The sequence below is a fragment of the Erithacus rubecula genome, assembly GCF_903797595.1.
Source record: "Erithacus rubecula genome assembly, chromosome: 13".
Classification (NCBI taxonomy): domain Eukaryota; kingdom Metazoa; phylum Chordata; class Aves; order Passeriformes; family Muscicapidae; genus Erithacus; species Erithacus rubecula.
Window position 1 is genome coordinate 7,169,852 of NC_136665.1, and position 17,445 is coordinate 7,187,296.

General features: G+C 35.9%; 1 protein-coding gene across 1 annotated transcript in view; it reads left to right on the plus strand.

The window, feature by feature from the left end:
* CACNA1D (calcium voltage-gated channel subunit alpha1 D) overlaps positions 1-17,445 on the plus strand; it is a 165,356-nt gene that overhangs the window by 47,490 nt on the left and 100,421 nt on the right. The window contains exon 4 of the mRNA XM_079316836.1: positions 14,664-14,803. Within this exon, the coding sequence (XP_079172962.1) occupies positions 14,664-14,803 (140 nt within the window). The remainder of the gene's footprint in view (positions 1-14,663; positions 14,804-17,445) is intronic.

The window sequence follows — 17,445 nt, forward strand, 5'->3', positions numbered from 1 at the left end:
TTTCATAGGACTCAATAGGAGTATTTGTCTTACTATCTAAATATATTTTTACTTTCTGACTTGTTCTTTATAGAACAGGAGAGTTTTTTCTAAAGCAGAAGTCAGTTCCCTAGTTAGAAAAGCCCATAGTTATTTAATTATGTATGCTTTTTGTGGTGCTGAGGTTTTAATGGCAATGGTGATTTATTGGAATATAGGTTCACTATGGCTTTTGAGCTACTTTCCTAAGTGATAAGATATTGGAAAAATACAGATTAATGATAATCTTTGAAATTAGGAATAAATGAGGTACTTGGGTAGAAGTGCTGAAATGCCTTTCTACAGAATAAGAAACTGATGGAATTATAAAGCAGCTAAGGCTGAGATGGGGAACTACTTTAAATGTAAATCATGTTTTTATCCATGTTGATGATATGTTTGGTACAACAAGCACCATCAAGGCTGTTGTAGATACTGGTGCAGGACAAATGTTATGCAATCATGTGGTAATAATGAAACATGAAGTGCTTACCTGTTTGGAAGCAAAACCTAGATTTATTTCTGAGAAATTGAGTGGTGTTGCTAAAAAATAACAGTAAACATTAATTATAGGCAAGAATAATAAGCATAATATGACTTTTATTGCAGTGAGGTTATGCATTTGTTGTTTTGGTGTTTCAGGTCATTCAGCAGAGTTTTACTGCAGGACTTACAGCAAATTTTTGTATATCTCTACACCAAATGCTACTGTAGGAAATTGCACAATTACTGGATGCCTCACCAAAATTAAGTGACATTGTCAGACAACAGAAAAATTGGTCTCTGTAAGAATCAATTTTATTTATGCCTGAAGAATTCTATGATAGATAACAAGATAGATAACAAGTCTGGAGTCCTTCAACATTGATTCTTCAAAAATGCATATACTCATCTAATTTATTTGATTTCAGTAGCATTATTACTGAGTTATGCCAGAGGAAATCAAACTGATTTTTCTTCTGGAGTCAAGATCAATTTCAAATAATAGTAACTTTAAGGCTAAATCTGCCTTTCAAAAAATAGCATTATTGCAACCTATTATAGAAATGAATCTGTGCTCCTATTTTTGTGTTCTTCACTTCTTTAATACAAAATTCTGGGAGTCATCAGTGAAACTTTTTATCATTAATATTATCAATTGTTTTTGTGAGGAAATGAAAATTTATTTTTTGTATTCCCATAAGGATCTATTAGAAAAAAACCTAAACCTTAAGCTTTTAATTCTGAGTTATCACTTAATTTTTCAAGGAGAAAACCCAGATTCTTGGTCAACCCAACCAAAGCAAAACTAAAACCTAGATTATTGTTTGGCCAACAAGTGCACTGTACTCTTGCCAGTGTTTTTACATTGCACTTTTCCTTCTTCAGCATCTTTCACCTTTTAACTATAATTCAGGTTAAACTAAGCATGCAGATGAAGAGCTTTCCACTTTCTGTAGACTGTGTTAATTATGGAGTGCACATACATTTAGAGCTTTGAAGGGCCTTCTTCAAGTGTGCAGCTTTGTTAAATAGGGTTCCAAAGATTTAGACTTACACGCTGTAACCTCCCAAATAACTGGTTAATAAAAAGGAAATGGTGTCAGAGTTGAATTATCAGGTTTGAAATATACAGTCATGTTGAAAATGCAGGTTTATTCCCTGCTGTGTCAGTATGGAATTTAAATGTTCCAGAACAAGTACATGGTTTGCTGTAGGGCTTTATGATTCTCAAATCATAATATATGTAAGTATTAGGAAATAATTAATGCATGTAGTCCAGGGGGTCATTACGGAGTGTGTTGTATTTTACTTGCTCTTTTAGAATATGCCCTATATGTATTTATAATGCAAGAACTGTTTTTGTTTCCAGAATAGCTAAATTTTAGGTCATAATTTTTAGTAATTTGTAGGATTTTTGGAGATCAGGGTAATTATAATTTATTGTTACATACTTTTCTGTGACATGACTTTATCACCATGCACTAGGCAGAATTTGCTGCTGGTATTTTTGCCTGTTTTAAGCTTAAAAAATCCCAAGAAACCCAAAACAAACCACAAAACCAGCCAAACATAAAGTTCAGATGCTTAAAAAGAATGTGAAGGAAGCCATGTAATGTGGCTGAATTTCCCTGAAGGAGGAGGAAGGTGTCAGTTACGATTAGCGTGAACAACATTTATGGCCCTGGAGATGTGACCTCTCGTTACAGTAAATGTGACAGCATGAATTACTTTCAATTACAGAGAACTACATTCAGCTACATTAGTTCTGACACACCTCACTAGGAGAATGCTGCTGTGGTTACTTTTACCAAAGGAAAAAAAAGAGGCAAAACTTCTGAGTGCAAATGTGTGTGTCACTTGAGCAGAGCCATGGGGCTCTGGCTGTGATGTATTATTGCCTCAGGTTTTACACACTTCTATTACATCATTTGTCATTTCCACTGGCACTTTTGGGTTTATGCCTTGGGCACTGGAGAATATGGAAACCACCTTTTAATTATGCAATCTATAATAAATGTAAAAGCAAAATTATTTAAAAAAATGATTAGATGAATTATCCTTTTAATTTTCATATGATAGTAACCTGTACCATTACTTGGAAGGGTAAGTGGGGTCCACTGTTTGTCAGCATGTCCAACAAGTCCCATTTTGTACAGCATCACTACCTTTCAATATTTATTAATTTGTACAAATTAAATATATTGTATCACAGGATATTTATCTCTTGACAGAAGCAGTTCTTATAATGTCACTACTTTTCCTTCAAGGTTCAATTATCATGCTTCAGTTTCTACCTCTAAGCTTTCACAAGAAATAAAAGATGCCCAGGGCAGAAGCCAACCTTTCACTTTTGCTATAGAGGAGATGCCATCTATTTCATGCTGTGCTAAGTATTCCATTGAAACACGAGTAAAACAGTGCTTTTGGCAAATAATAAATTAGAAATGGCACTAAGCAAAGGAAATAGCTTTAATGAAAGCATTTTGTTGCACTTTGAGGATTTGATTTGCAGAGTATTGGGCATTTTTTCTGTAGAGATGAAGACCCTCTTTTCAAATTTGAGGGACTGGTGTTGGAATCAGAGTAGAAAACTTGTGATGTCAAATTGTCAGTTTGCAAAAGGAAACAAAAACTGGTGGTTGCTGACTCCAAAATGATTCTGAATTAAGCCTGTGGAGTGTAAATTCCTGTTAGTCTTCCTCCCATGTTAAGGATTAATTTTCAGACCTTCATTTTTCCAGTGTTTTCACTGGCTGTTCAATGTGTAGTAGTGGACTGTGAAAATATTTGTGAGAGTTTCAGGGGTAATTTTAAAAAACAATATGTAGTATCAACTGACTTCTATATGTCAGCATGTCCCAGGCCATTAAGGACTGAAGTAGAATCAAATAATTTTTATAGCTGTCTTCAAATCACTGAAACAGTGGGAGACTAATAGAATTTTCAGTTCAGCTCTTCTGGCTGTGAAATATCTTTACTCAGGCAATCAAATTGCTTTGAATCCTGTGTCCAGTTTTGGGCCTCTCATTTCAAAAGGAGATTGAAGCACTGGAGTGTGTCCAGAGAAGGGCAGTGAAGCTGGGGAAGGGTCTGAAAAGTCCTACAAGGAGCAGCTGAGTTGTTTAGTCTGGAGAAAAGGAGGCTTGGGGGTCCTTAGCACTCTCTACAACTCCCTTAGGAGAGCTTGTTGTCCTCTGCCTCAAAAGAAAGGACAAGATGAAATCGCCATTTAATTGTGTCAGGAAGGGTTCAGATTAGATAATAGGAAAAAAAAAAATCACTGAGAGTGATTAGGCTTTGGAACAGGCTACTCATGGAGGTGGTGGAGTCAGCATCTCTCAAAGTGCTCAAGAAACATCTGAAAGTGTCTCTTGGGGATATTGTTCAGGGGTGGTTATGGTGGTGGTGGGTTGATATTCGACCCAGGTGATCTCAAAGGTCTCTTCCAACCTAGATGATTCCATGATCTTCAGTAAATGCATGTTTTTTAAATTCTGTGCATATAGCTGAAAGAGAAAAAAAAAATTTTGTTTTTGGCTCATGGTCTCTGGGATTTCCATCTGATTAAAATAATATTTTTTTTTTCTTGCCTACTTGAGAATAGGAGAGACTTTGGTTCTTTAGGGAGAAAGCCTAATTTTTCCAAAAAGAGAGGTAATGGCTCTTGTTTCATGCAATTACTTTGAAGAGCACTGTTTGTAAATGTGCTTTAGGGGCTATTGCACTGAATAGATGGGAGAAAAATTGCAGAGACTATGGCACTCTATATCAGCTGGAAAGCAGTTTTTAGAGATGGAGAAAAGCAGGTGTTGGTGTACTCAAACTGTCTTATAGTCATAACAGAAGTGAACTTGAAACAATGACAGAGCACTTAGGAATATATTGTTGTGGACAGTGAGTTCTCTGGAAATCAAAACTAATATTCCAGATAGGGGAATAAATTAAAACAGGCTCAGATGCAGTTCAGATGGGAATAATAAAATAATCTTCTTGATCAAGTGTTCTGTGTGGAGAAGTGGAAAATGAAATAAGACATTCAAAACCTAAATACACCTCCTGGGATGCCAATTGGTATGGGAATGAAAGGAAGAAAATGATTTTGCATTCTAACTTAGAGATTACAAAGATGCACTTAGAAGCATTTGCAGAATCTGGAATTGTAATTGTAGCAGGCACTGGAGGGACCCTAAATTATGTTAGCAACATTCCACAAGATGGAGGGAAAACTGATTCATCCATAAAGAAGCAAGAAACGTGGCTTTAGGGCAGGCAGACTAATTTTCCTTTCTATCATGTGTTGAAGATTTTTATCACTAAGGTTTGATTTGAAGATCAGAGGAAATGAATGAAAATGTTTTCAATTTTATTCAGGCATTTCAGTTTTTTCTGCTGTGGCAAGTTTTTCTGATACCTTAGCAGTGGATATCAGTAGTATTCCATGATTTTCTTTATTTCAGTATTGGTACATTTAGGGTTCCTTTGGACACTTTTCTACCATGGTTAAAATGAAAAAACAGGAAAGCTTCATGGTGATGCTGTCTCTAGAAACCAGCTAAATGTTTGAATTTTAAATGAATTTTCATATCAGTGCATCAGTGCTGTACCTGGGCTGAAATTAGAACAGGTCTATTGTGCGTCTTGTTTGTGGACTGGATACAAATTGTTGGTTTGGCTGTGCTATTTTTAAAATTTTTCATGGTACTGCTCTGTATTGATTGAGAGCAATGCCATCTTTTGATATTTGTCCATGAGCTCTCTGTTTGCAGTGGAGCAAAGGGCATCCAAACACTGTCATGGCAAAAGAGTAGGTTTCCCTTGTATTTTTTCTACAAATCCTCATTTTCTTTGTTATGAACAGCCAGAGCAATCTAACCCTCAGAGGTGTGATGAAAATGTTTCCATGTTCATTTAGCCTCGTGTTCAAGTTGAAAGAACATAGAGGGCTTCCCTTCCATGATTATCTGAATACTTAATGGATACACAAAATGGGAATCTTCCTGCACTTTATTGCTGCAGTTTCTACAGCCACATTCTATTTCACGTATCTGGAATTTACTATGAGATATTATTTCAAAATAAAATCCTTTATTAGTGCAATACTTGATTTTTTGACTGTTAAATAAATTTTTTCCTAAATAGATATCTCAAGCATTTGGCTCAAATACCACCACAGGAGAAGAAAACTGCAGAGACACTGAAGGATAAAGCTTTAACATTTTCATGACTACTGCAGACCATTCTCCTGTCACTTTGGATAAATGTATTTTTTTAGATACTTACATTGTTCTGGGCAGTGTCTACCTGGAATATTCTATCCTGCCTTCTCTTTTAGTTGAAATGTATTTCATCAGCAACATTGCTGTTGACATTTCTGTAGCTTATGACTTCTAGCACTCTGGCAGGTTGTGTGCTCATAAATAATGCAGTCCTTCTAGATTTGTTGGAGTGGTTTTTACTGCAATACTTTGTTTTACCTGTTAACAAATATATAGAGTAAATCAAAGTGTATGTAAGGAGTTAAGAGATTGTTTCTAAAAGAAAAGAATTATGAAGAGGTAATAGAGCATGCAGCATGTAGTTATGAAAAAGATGTTTCACACTGGAATTTATTTAGCAATCATACCTTCCTCTTGGTATAGAATCATATCCACATCATGTATTGTATTCAGTGTCTTCTGGATGGAATTCTAGTGCTGAGCTGATGTTAAGATGTATTAAAAAGAAAGTCAGAACTAAATATAGATTTCTCTGAAGAAATTCCTTAACTTGTTATACCAGTGTAAGGGATTCATATTCTCTAGAAGTTTATAAAGTCCTTGAAATTTTTTAAAATAATATTTTAATTCTGTAGCCAGTCATCATACAGATACCCAATCCTGGTCATGGAAGTTGACTGCTCTCCAAAAGCAGAGGGTTGAAGACAATATTCTTGTTGCTGCTGGTTTGCAAGGGGCAATGGCAGACCACAAGTGTAGGACTTAGCTCCCAGATTGACCACTGGGGTTCTTCCATTTGTAATTTTTCTAATCATCCTTCTCAAGTTTCAATCAATTAACAGGCCTAACCATGTCCTCCCTTTGTATTCACCTCAAGGTCAGACCAGGACATGGGGTAGGCATAGTGTGTTTGAGTTTTTGAAAGACTTATTGGTGGATGTTTGTTAAATAATTTCCACTGTAATAAAAAACAACAAACAAAGAAACCTGCAGAACCAAACAAATTAAACAAACTTAAATTAAAACCCACCAAACTAAATTATTAAGCTTTACATAATGGAAGTTTCTACCCTACTTGAGGTATTCAGATAAACAAACTGTCTCATTGGGCATGCTCTTAACAAATCATTCTGTAGTTCTTAAACTGACAAAAGCAAAGAACTAATGGAGTCATATATCTGACAGATTAATGGGTGAAGCGTCGTGATGAAACTGTTCTATCAGTTTTGTCCAGTTCTTTGGTAATGAAAATGGAAATTAGATTTGCAATCAGATGAATAAATCAAGGGAAAAAACACCTACTCAAGAACTGTCATTGTTCTGCTTCCTGGCTGACACTATCAGTGCAGAACCACAGACCCAATCTGTTCTCCATATTGTTTTAATATTTTGGTTTTTTTTTACAGAAAGTCCTTGACATTCTTAAAACATAGCATTGGATTGTTATAGAGCTGTGAATGAATAGCTAACACACAACCTGTTTGGTCTTCTTCCATTTTTTTCATCTTTGAGATGCCACATTCCTTCAGAGCCACTCATGGAATTGCAAGTCTGTTGGGATGGATTTTGCTTTGGCAAGCTCCCCTACAGAAAATCTGAGTGCACAGTGACCAGAGCTGCTGTGAGAGCCACTCCTGTGCATTTCAGGATTGTGTTGGTCAAGGAGGGAAGTACATGGGTTGAAAAACCAGGGGAAAAATGGGCATTGTTTCTAGTAGGTAACAAGAACTAGTGGGTAGGGTAGGTTTAAATCCAGGGTATTGAAGCATCACCAGAGTAATTTTTTAATGACAGCTGAAAGTTTTTACAGCATTTTAAGAAACATATAGATGGTCTCCATATATGTTTTTGAAGTATTATTAGCAAAATATTATAGAAAGAGATCACACAGGAGTATTTTAGAGTGGGTTTTTTTGTCTATTTCGTTGTGGAATTGCAAAAATAATTACTGTTTAATTTGACTGGGGAGATTTTGTTCTGTTGTTTCCCTTTTAGGGAAAAATAATTTATTTCAGCTTTTGGAGGTGGTTTTTTTTTTTGTTTTTTTTTTGGTTTTTTGGGGGTTTTTTTTTGTTTTGTTTTGTTTTGTTTTGTTTTTTTGTTTGTTTTTTAGCCTACCTTGCTCCAAATTCAATAGAGGATTTAATGCTGTCAGTGCTGCTGTCTGGTTTCTACTCGTGGGTTTCTGCATGGTCAGAATGACTTTATAAGGATTACAAAATTCTCTTGATTTTCACATTTTCAGAATTTAAATATGTTCACTAAGCTATCTGAAACCTACTAATATTCTCATACCCTGGTGTCTTATAAAAAATAAAATTGATAGTAGGTATCAAAATACATTTAAAATTAATGCTGTTTTATGACTAGATGTAGGTTTAATTCACTTGTCACTGATTCTATTCAACTATATAAGAAAAATGATGAGACCATGTGCCAGTATATACACAAATATTCTCTTCTACTTATTGTGCTGGTCTTGTTTTCCTGACTATCATCAGTTAGATTGAGGCAGAAAGTCACCCAAGTAAATTGGGTTTTATTCCAGATATATTCTTTGTTGCTTAGCTGGCCTGCTTTCATTTGTGCAATTCTTTGGAGTGCTGTGCTCAGTCTTCAAGTGGATTTAGGACTGAGGGTCATGTGTCACTGCCTGCTGGCATTTCTGTAACCTGCCTTTTGGACCTCACAAGAATGCAGTCTTTGCCCAGTGCTTGGTTCATGGGCCCTTTCTTTATAATTTTTTAGTGGATGGTCAATTTATAGGAGTTCAGTTTTGCTTTTAGTTATTTATTATCAGATTTTCAAAATCACACCATTTGCCTCATTTTTTCACAACAATATGAAGCATAAGGGTTGTCTGTGCCTCTGGGAGGGTGTGAAGACAGTGCCAATGGTGGGTTTAGTAATGTACACGCAGAGTGTACAAATGCTTATTTGCAGGACAGAGTGTTTACATCTCCATTACTGTGTTACCATGTAAAGTGCAAAATACATGATTAAGAATATTAGAAGCAATCACACTCGAAGATGAAATGCAGGTCTGCAGTGTGTTTAGAGGAAGTGATTGCAGGAAATAATGAAAAAATTAATCAATGTTAAATATATTCTGCTTATTCATCTACCTCTGGCTGCCAGAACCTGTCAGATAAAAGAAAAACTAAAACTGTCTTTGAGATACTATTTCAGTGATATGAGTTATTCAAATACTCCTTCAGACTACATTGATAAAAAGAGATGTAAGGTAACTTAATTGCAGTTAGTTTTAATTACACCTCTGTGTATAGCTTGCACATCCATTTTGTTCCTTTGCTGTGCTCAGTATTTGAGATGTTCTTATTGCACGTTCTGTTCCTGCAAACACAAATTCCTGCTTGAGATCTGCAGGGCGCAACTGTTGTTAATTGTGACCAGACCATGGGATTACAAATCCTCAGTTCAAAAAAGAGGAAAGGATTTTGTGCTCTCTTTGAAAACAGTAGAAATGTTGTGAGTGAGTTTTATTGCTTGGCAGTGGTACTGGGAATGTGAAATCCCATTCATTTAATATTGAGCTGGTATAAGAATGTTCTTGCTGTGTAACACCTACTTATTTCTATTCCTAAGTATGGAGTTTTTTACTTGGTGTTGACTTTCAAGTATCTGCCTTGCCATGAGATGCACCAGCCTGAAATGCCAGAGCATCTGGATCTGCAGTAATGTGATGATGTCCTGTAAAGCCCCTCAAGAGACTGGAGATATTTCTGGGCCTAGTGCCAAATTCCTGCCCAATCTTGCACTGGATTTTACATGTATTCAATGTATTCAAATATAAAAGGTCTCATGTACATGAAATGTGCACTTGAAGTACAGAAACAATGTCCGCTACCCAGATCTATATTAAAGGAATATAGTTTTGTGTTCGTAATTATATTTTTTAAAGTTGCTGCAGAGCACTGTGTAAAGCAAAGCTGCACTTTAAGGGTGGCAGTGCAGACATCTGACAAAGTAGAGAGCATGATTGTATCCCCTGCAGTGGGTCAGGACTGATGAGGATGGTGAAACATGATTTAATTTGGTTGATCAGAACATGAATCCTTAAAATGAGTTTTTCAAATCCACCCTCCTTGTTTGTTGTTATGTATCTAAAGGCACAGTTAATCCAATAGTTACCAACAAATTGTTGAGTGATAAATAAATGCAATTCTTCTAATAAATAGAGAGCAATTTCCATGTCTAATCTTGGTAGTACATTACTTTGTTTTTGCTCTTGAAGTTGATGAATTAAAAGCAAGTATAGATTTCTTTTTGTCAGGTGTAGGGATTCAATTTGATTCATTTTTTTCTATTGGGAAACTGCTGTAACATTTTTTCACATGTGAGAGTAAATAGTTTTACTTCCCTATTTTTAATTATTACTGCATGTCACGGATGATTTTCAAGGGATTGCAGGTATACAAAGTGAAAAATTGTATCATTATATTTTAATGTTCAAAACTCAAGTTACTTTTCTGTCTTATAGGTGGAGTGTTTTCCCAGTGCCAGAACTTGAAAAAATGGCTGATTGTCAAAAAGATTTATATATGTTCTCAAAAACATCAATCACACAACTTATTAAACAGCATTTGATTTTTCTTTTTTTTATTTTTGATCCCTGAATCAGTAATGTTGAAATACCTTGTGTTGTGCCTAAACTTCAGAAAGTTGATCAGCCTGCTTAATTTGCTCAAATTGAGTCACTTTGTCTACTGAGCATTTTTTACTTTGATGCATGTTTGTTAGTCTGGATGCAAAAATGCATTCCTTCAGTTAAGAAATAATTTCTATCTCTGATGCCAAGGGAATAGAAATTTTAATGCAGTAAGACTTAATTGCCTAACACAATAGATCAAGGTGTTGCAAATTAACTGTTTCAAAATGGTAAGTCATTATCTTGTGAAAAATCTTAAAGTAAATGTGGAATTTTGGTGTGTCGCCTTCTGACATGTAACAGTAGCTTTGCATATTTCTTTCAGAGATTTTAAAAATATGAAGATAATAAATGATGACTAATGTACACCATCTGGCTAGGGTGGGGGGAAAAAAGATTTCCTGAGCAACAGGGTTTCTGCTAAGCTGATTTACTTAAAATAAGAAAGCAAATGCTTTTTTTTTTTTTTTTTTTTTTTTTTTTTTTAAGAAAATGAAGCTCTAATGTTTCCACCTAAACTCATAGGGTAAGGGTAACTTTTATTTTGTGCTCCATGATCAATATCAAAGGCAAACTCCATGGATTACATGAGAAAGCCAGTTTATCATATCAGTCCTGTTGTATCCTATATTCAGAAAAAGATTGCTGAGACTAGAAGATTTCTAGCAGCATTAACAGAAGTGTCAGACAGCCTTGCTGGAATCAGCTGCCTGTAAGGAGAGATGACCTAGCTTTATCAAATCAGTGAACAAACAACTATTAATCCATACAGCCTCAGGATTAGATCCTTCAGAACACAGACATATTGTGCCTCATATTTTCTTTAGGTATACAGCTGTCACATTTTTTTGCTAATTTTAAGATGCAGTATAGAACAAAATGCAATAATAGATAATAGCAATTATGTGGAAATTCTGCTCTAACCAAAACTGTCTTCTTGGTTTCTTTTAATAGAGATTTAATTTTGCTTTTTTTCAATGCATCCTCTTACATATTTTCTTATTATTTTGTTTAATTATCTTCTTTTTTAGTATTCCTACTTCCATTTTGAATGAAATTAAGTGTTCATTTAAATATATCAACTAATTTGGACAAAATGTGATTTCTCCACTGTGGAGAAAAGGGAGCAGATACATGTGTGCATCATATCCTGCTGAAACTGCAGCCTTGAGCCTGTATTTTGAATTTATCTCTTACTTTTTTAGCTTTTTTTTCCCAAACCAACCCTGCCTCTACACCTCTTCAATTAATACTGAAAATAAAATGTTATTTACTCTTGAGTAGTGGTTGCTTAAGCTCTGAACATACAAAATTACGTGTGGCCAACAGATGTATCAGGGTTGCAGAGGCAAAAATTGATGTCCATAGTGACCAGCAAGAAATTACCCAAGTGTGAGAAGAGACCTCCAGAACCTTCCTGAGGGTGAGCAGGTTGTCAACTCTGCAGTTTGCATGAGAACATCTGTTGGCTGCCTGCTTATTAAAGAGCCAAGCAGTTTGTAAAGAAAGCACAGTCTGTACTTTGAATGTTGTTAACTATGGGGCCAAGTCATTCATCTGGCCTCCATGGATGGCACAGGTTGTGCCTTAAAATAAATAAGTAGAGTGTGTGAGTGCATGAAAGGGAGGAAGGGAGGAAAGTGAAATAGTGAAGATATGGAATTTGTCTGATTTAAATGAGCACATATTTAACTTAGTGCCCACTGTGACTTCCAGGTCCTTTCTCAGCCCATATTGGTGTGGGATTATTTAACCCAAGGTGCAGCACTTCCCATTTTTCCTTGCTGGGATTAATGAGGCTTCTGTTGGTGCTGCTGCCAAGGTTTCTTATGGCTCATTGGGAAGAGACACACACAGACCTTAAGCCCACCAGTGGGTTTAAAAGTGGGATTGTCCTACATTCCACATGGCTCTAATGGAATATTTGCAGTGCTGTTTAGGAAATAAGAAACACTCCTGCTTCCATAAAAGAAATAAGTAGGACTGAGACCAATATTATTTTTCAAGGATGGATGGTAAATGATAGGGCACAATTGCTCAGATTTGAACTGTCCCATTAAAATGAGCTGCAGGGCTGTGTGACCATTAAAGAAGTTGCATAACTTTGGCACTGGGGCTGATGTTTAGGCCAGAGAGCAGAAGAGCATTGGAATATATTTTGAAAGGGAAAAGTGAAGAGCAGAGATGTTTATTAGAATGGAGCTGGTACTTTAATGGATGGAGTTAAATTACATGGTTGCTTATAAAACAGGACACTGGGCATAGGGAGCCATGAGGTTATTTTGGCTCAGAAGGTCCCATCCAGTCCTGGGTCCTGTGTTCCTTGTAAGTAAAGAAGCTATTGAAATTTGGCATATATGAAATGTATATTTTGTCTCACTTTTTCTTTTCCTACTATGATTTTGATATATATTTTACCCATGGCAAATGACAACCATAACATTTTTGTCTTCCTTATGTTTTCCTACATTATTTATCTTCCTATAACCAAGCTGTAAATTTAGTTGTATGCAGAAAGACAGAAATAGCTGTTATTATGGAACATGTACATGGTACAATTTCTTGTATTAAGCACTTCTGATTGTGTTTCTCAGGAATACTGATAATTTCTATTATTGTGATTTCTGATGGATTTTGGTGCACAAGACATTCACATTTCTCGTGTGAGGCCACTTCACTCTTGCAATCTAGCAACTGTCATTCATTGGTGGTAAATGGAAAGGACAATTTTGAAAGAAGTATTAGGAAGTTTGAGGAGGAGGATGTCCATTGGTTTCACTGGCTGGAAGATCTCACCCAAAATGGAAAGTAGCTGAGGAGCCATGGATAAAGCTCCAGAGTGTTTATGAAGTGTACTCAAAAGAGGGGAAAAGGCAGGGGTATAGGACTGAGCTGAGCAGGAGATGAGATCCAGGAATCCTTGCTTTGCAATAGGAGAGCCTTACCTGCCACAGCAAGCCCAGGGTGCTGCTTGCTGCAGGGAAAGACCTGGAGAGGAATCTATTAACAAGCCTGTGCCTCTGTTAAATCACCAGTGTCAGATTTCTAAATGAATGTATCACATCCTCTACATAACAGTCCTAAATTGCCTTTTTGGCAGGAGAAGAAATCTAGCTGCCCAAATTAAAGTTTCACACATAAGAATATAAAGATCTTTATTTAAGTTGGAAATGATTAAGGTTTGGTTTTTCCTTTGGTTGTGCATGAAAGTGCCAAGCTGTGTTACAAATAAGGAATGTGTATTTTTGTGTGCAACAAATAAGGATAATGTATTTTTTTGTGTAATGTTGGTATTCTATTTGAGTAATGATAGTAGAAGGTGGTAATCCTGACTATGTGATTAACCTTGTATGTGATAAATGAGCAGCATCATGTGTTCCTGAACAAGTTAAAAGAATGAATCACACTCTTTGTGCCTTTTATTCTTGGCTGTGATATTTGAGTAGCAACAGATATCTAAACAAAATGTTATAGGAAATAATGAAAATGAACATGTCTGAAGGTAAAAAGAACAGAGATGTTTGCAGTTCTGTTTTGATAGTGGTGACTTCTTCAATTTACCAAGTCAAGCATGCTAATAATATTTTTTGGGGTTTCTTCTTTCTGAAATATCTAGTTAGCTAGGAAAAGATATTCAGTATATAGCTCTGAAAGGAGAATTTTGGTCACATCAGAAACTAATAAAATTCACAGGAAACATTACATCTGGTGTTGGAGCTTCAGTGATATGAGGTGGCTGGCTACAGTACCTTAAAATTTGTTCAAACGTAGTAGGATATTTTAAAGAAGTTCTGGTGATGTGGAAGGGAGAATTTGTCAATGCAAGATTCCGTATGAAGATTAGAAAGTTGCAAGACAGTGTAAAATTAAATATTAAAGAATGAAAACTTTTTGAACAGTGAGAGGAAATATTCCACTGCTTATCTTCCAAGGATATTTCCAGGGCTCTGTTCTACAACATTTTTAGGTTATAATGGATGCAGAGAACCCTATTGACCTGGACGGGGCTATTTGCATAAGCAAAGGTGCAGAATGCTTCCATGTTTGCAGAAACAGCTTTTTTTCCTCTCATAATGTGAAAACAAGAAAACTTCGTGCAATTATGTAATTATAACCTTGTCAGTACAGTTATCATTGTGTTATGCAATTAAAATCTGAAATAAACTGCCATAGAGGTATTTCCTTAGTCCTGATCAGTACCCACTTGTTGCAAAGTCAATAGTAAAAAGAGCTATTACATTCATTGTTGTTTATTGTACTTTTTTTGTCTTTCACAGGAAAAAGTAGAATATGCCTTCCTGATAATTTTTACAGTTGAAACATTTTTGAAGATTATAGCATATGGATTATTATTACACCCCAATGCATATGTTAGAAATGGATGGAATTTATTGGATTTTGTAATAGTAATAGTAGGGTAAGTAGCTTATCTTCCATCATACAAATATTTAATTTTTTTGCTTTACAGTGAGGTACCTGTTTGGCTGTGAGTAGCAGCCTATTCTGGATATCTGTTTATTTGGAGTAAAGAATGAACCGAGTGAAAAAATTTTAAAACGTCCTAAAATTTTCAGTGCTATCTGGGGCTACAGACTGCATTGCATTTATCATAGAATCTCCCAGAGATTTCTGAGTCCTACTGGAAATTTCTAGTTTCTGTTTTTCAGAAACTTTTCCATCTGATTTTTTTCAAGGTAATCTCCTGGTGCCTTTCCATGTGTTGATCTCTTAAGGTCCACACATCATTATTTAATTTATTAGTTTCATCCTTCACTGCAGTTATGTGGAGTTCATCTGTTTCACAAAGACCTCTGGGAGGACCCACATTTCAAAGTGGAGAAGAATGCTTGGGGAGACAGAATAAGCAGTGATTCCTTGATATTCCCAATATCTGAGTAAAACTGGGTGCTGCATGTCAGGCCTCAGATACAGATATGGTTTTGATTTTTCTGGGGTAGAATGTGTGTTAAAAATGCCTTTTTTTCTTTACCCCATGCACCTTGCTGTAGCAGAAAACCTTGGGGAGTTTTTCTTTGTCCCAGAGAAGGGACTGCATGGCCTTATGCAGGTTCAGAAGAATGGAACTTACATTATGCACCTACTTATTGATAAATAATTTTTGTGTCAGTAACTCTGTGTCAGTGGTTGTGCTACTTCATTAGATTCTACTTTCAGCTATCTAGGGAATTAATCTTGAGATACATATTCACCAATTTCCTACATTGTGGAATGTTGATGTAAATGTTAACCAGTACTGTAAGTTTTGTTTGCTGAGGATATATATCACCTAGAACATGGGTTCTAGAACATGGGAATCAAGGCTTGCCTGTAATGGAAAAGGCTCATAAATTAGTGTATGTGCTGTTATTAAACTGCCACTGCATTAAGGGAAAGAAAGAGATGCTAAGAAAGGGAATCTGTGGTAAAGCACTGTTATATTCACAGTATAGCCCCAAATTTAAGAATGCCTATTTGACTATGAGATGATAAATGCTACTGAGAAGGTTGTATTTGGGCCAGTCCTTTGGCATGCAGGCAGTTTTGGTCCAGGACTAAAATTTGTGTATAAATAGATCTTCATCAGGTCAGGTCATTCTCAACAGATTGGTCTCTGTGCCTGAAGGGGAAGCTTGGTGGGCAGGTTGGAGCCTGTCACACACAGCTCTGCTCCCTTGCCAGGCAGTCACTTCAACAGAGCTCTTCTCTTTTGTCAAGTGACCACAGAGTTACAGTAACCCTGGAGCAGTCTAATTAACATGACCTCTATCTTTGGCTGTGTCCTAAATACATGATAACTAAAAAATTTTCCACTAATTCCTAAAACACTCATTATTGGAGGCTAAATGTAGTTAGGTCAAATGCTCACACTGAATTTGTTGAAAATGCGAATAAAAAAGGAGTTTTTCTTATCAAATGCCTAAAATATCACATTAACCTTAATTTGTAATTCAGAACCAAAATTTTGGAATATAAATTCTTGTGCAGGTTGTCATCTGCCTACCTGTAAGACAAGGTGGACCTTTCCTAACATGTCACATAGTGACAAAACTGTGAGCAACATTTTTGTTCATTCAGTAAGAACACAATCTGCATGATTAAGCAAGCATGAGTCCCATTTATTTAATTAATACATAAAAGCCCAGTGGAAAATTGATTTTCATATATAACCCAAGGTGGATATTGGAATCACTTCTGGACCTGATTCTATTTGACCGGCTTCAATGGGAAATTTCATTAGGTATTCTAATAGCTTTGGAAGAGCTGTCATGATGTCCTATATTGAATGTATTGAAATTTGCTTTCTCAGCAGAAACTGTAGCAGTCCAATTGCATTAAATTAATTATACCTAAAGAAATCTCTACAAGCAAAAGGGAAACACATATAGAGATGTTTTAAAAATCAAACCTTAATTAAACCTTTAAACTTTGCTAAACTGTAGAGGAATTTGAATGTAAATTTCAATAAAGAAGATCAATAGTTTTATACCTTAATGGCTTTTTAGGAATGACATGTGTCCTGGTTTCAGCTAGACTACACAGAATGACAGTAGAAAGCATCACATTCACAGCTCTGTCACTTCACTCTGTAACCCATCAGAGTAAGAATTACTTTGGGAACTCTACTTACCTGCATGGCCTCTCATGTAATTTCCATTGGTTTCTGTGAAAGAATAAGGTCCTAGCAGAGAAAGCTTTCATAGCACCTGCCTATGCCCTTTAATTTTCTGAATATTATGTGAACTGACAGGCTGAAAGGTTCTCTGAATTCAGACTTGGTTTTAATAATGTCTGTCTTTGGAGCACAAATAGTCATTCTTGAAATTATTTAAATGTTTTTTTTCCTGCAATTCTGTTTCTATTAAATTCTAGGCCTGCATCAGGACCTGGTATTCAGTGTCTGGGTTTGGTGTAACAGTGTGTGGGCTGTTGATGTTCCTTGTAATGTCTGTAGAGTCCTTGGGGCTGAGTTTTTCTCTGGAGCAGAATGAAGTCTAGGGATGGGTATTGACTAATGTGGGTCAGCTGCTTGCTGAGGGGGAGGGTAAAGCCTTCAATAAT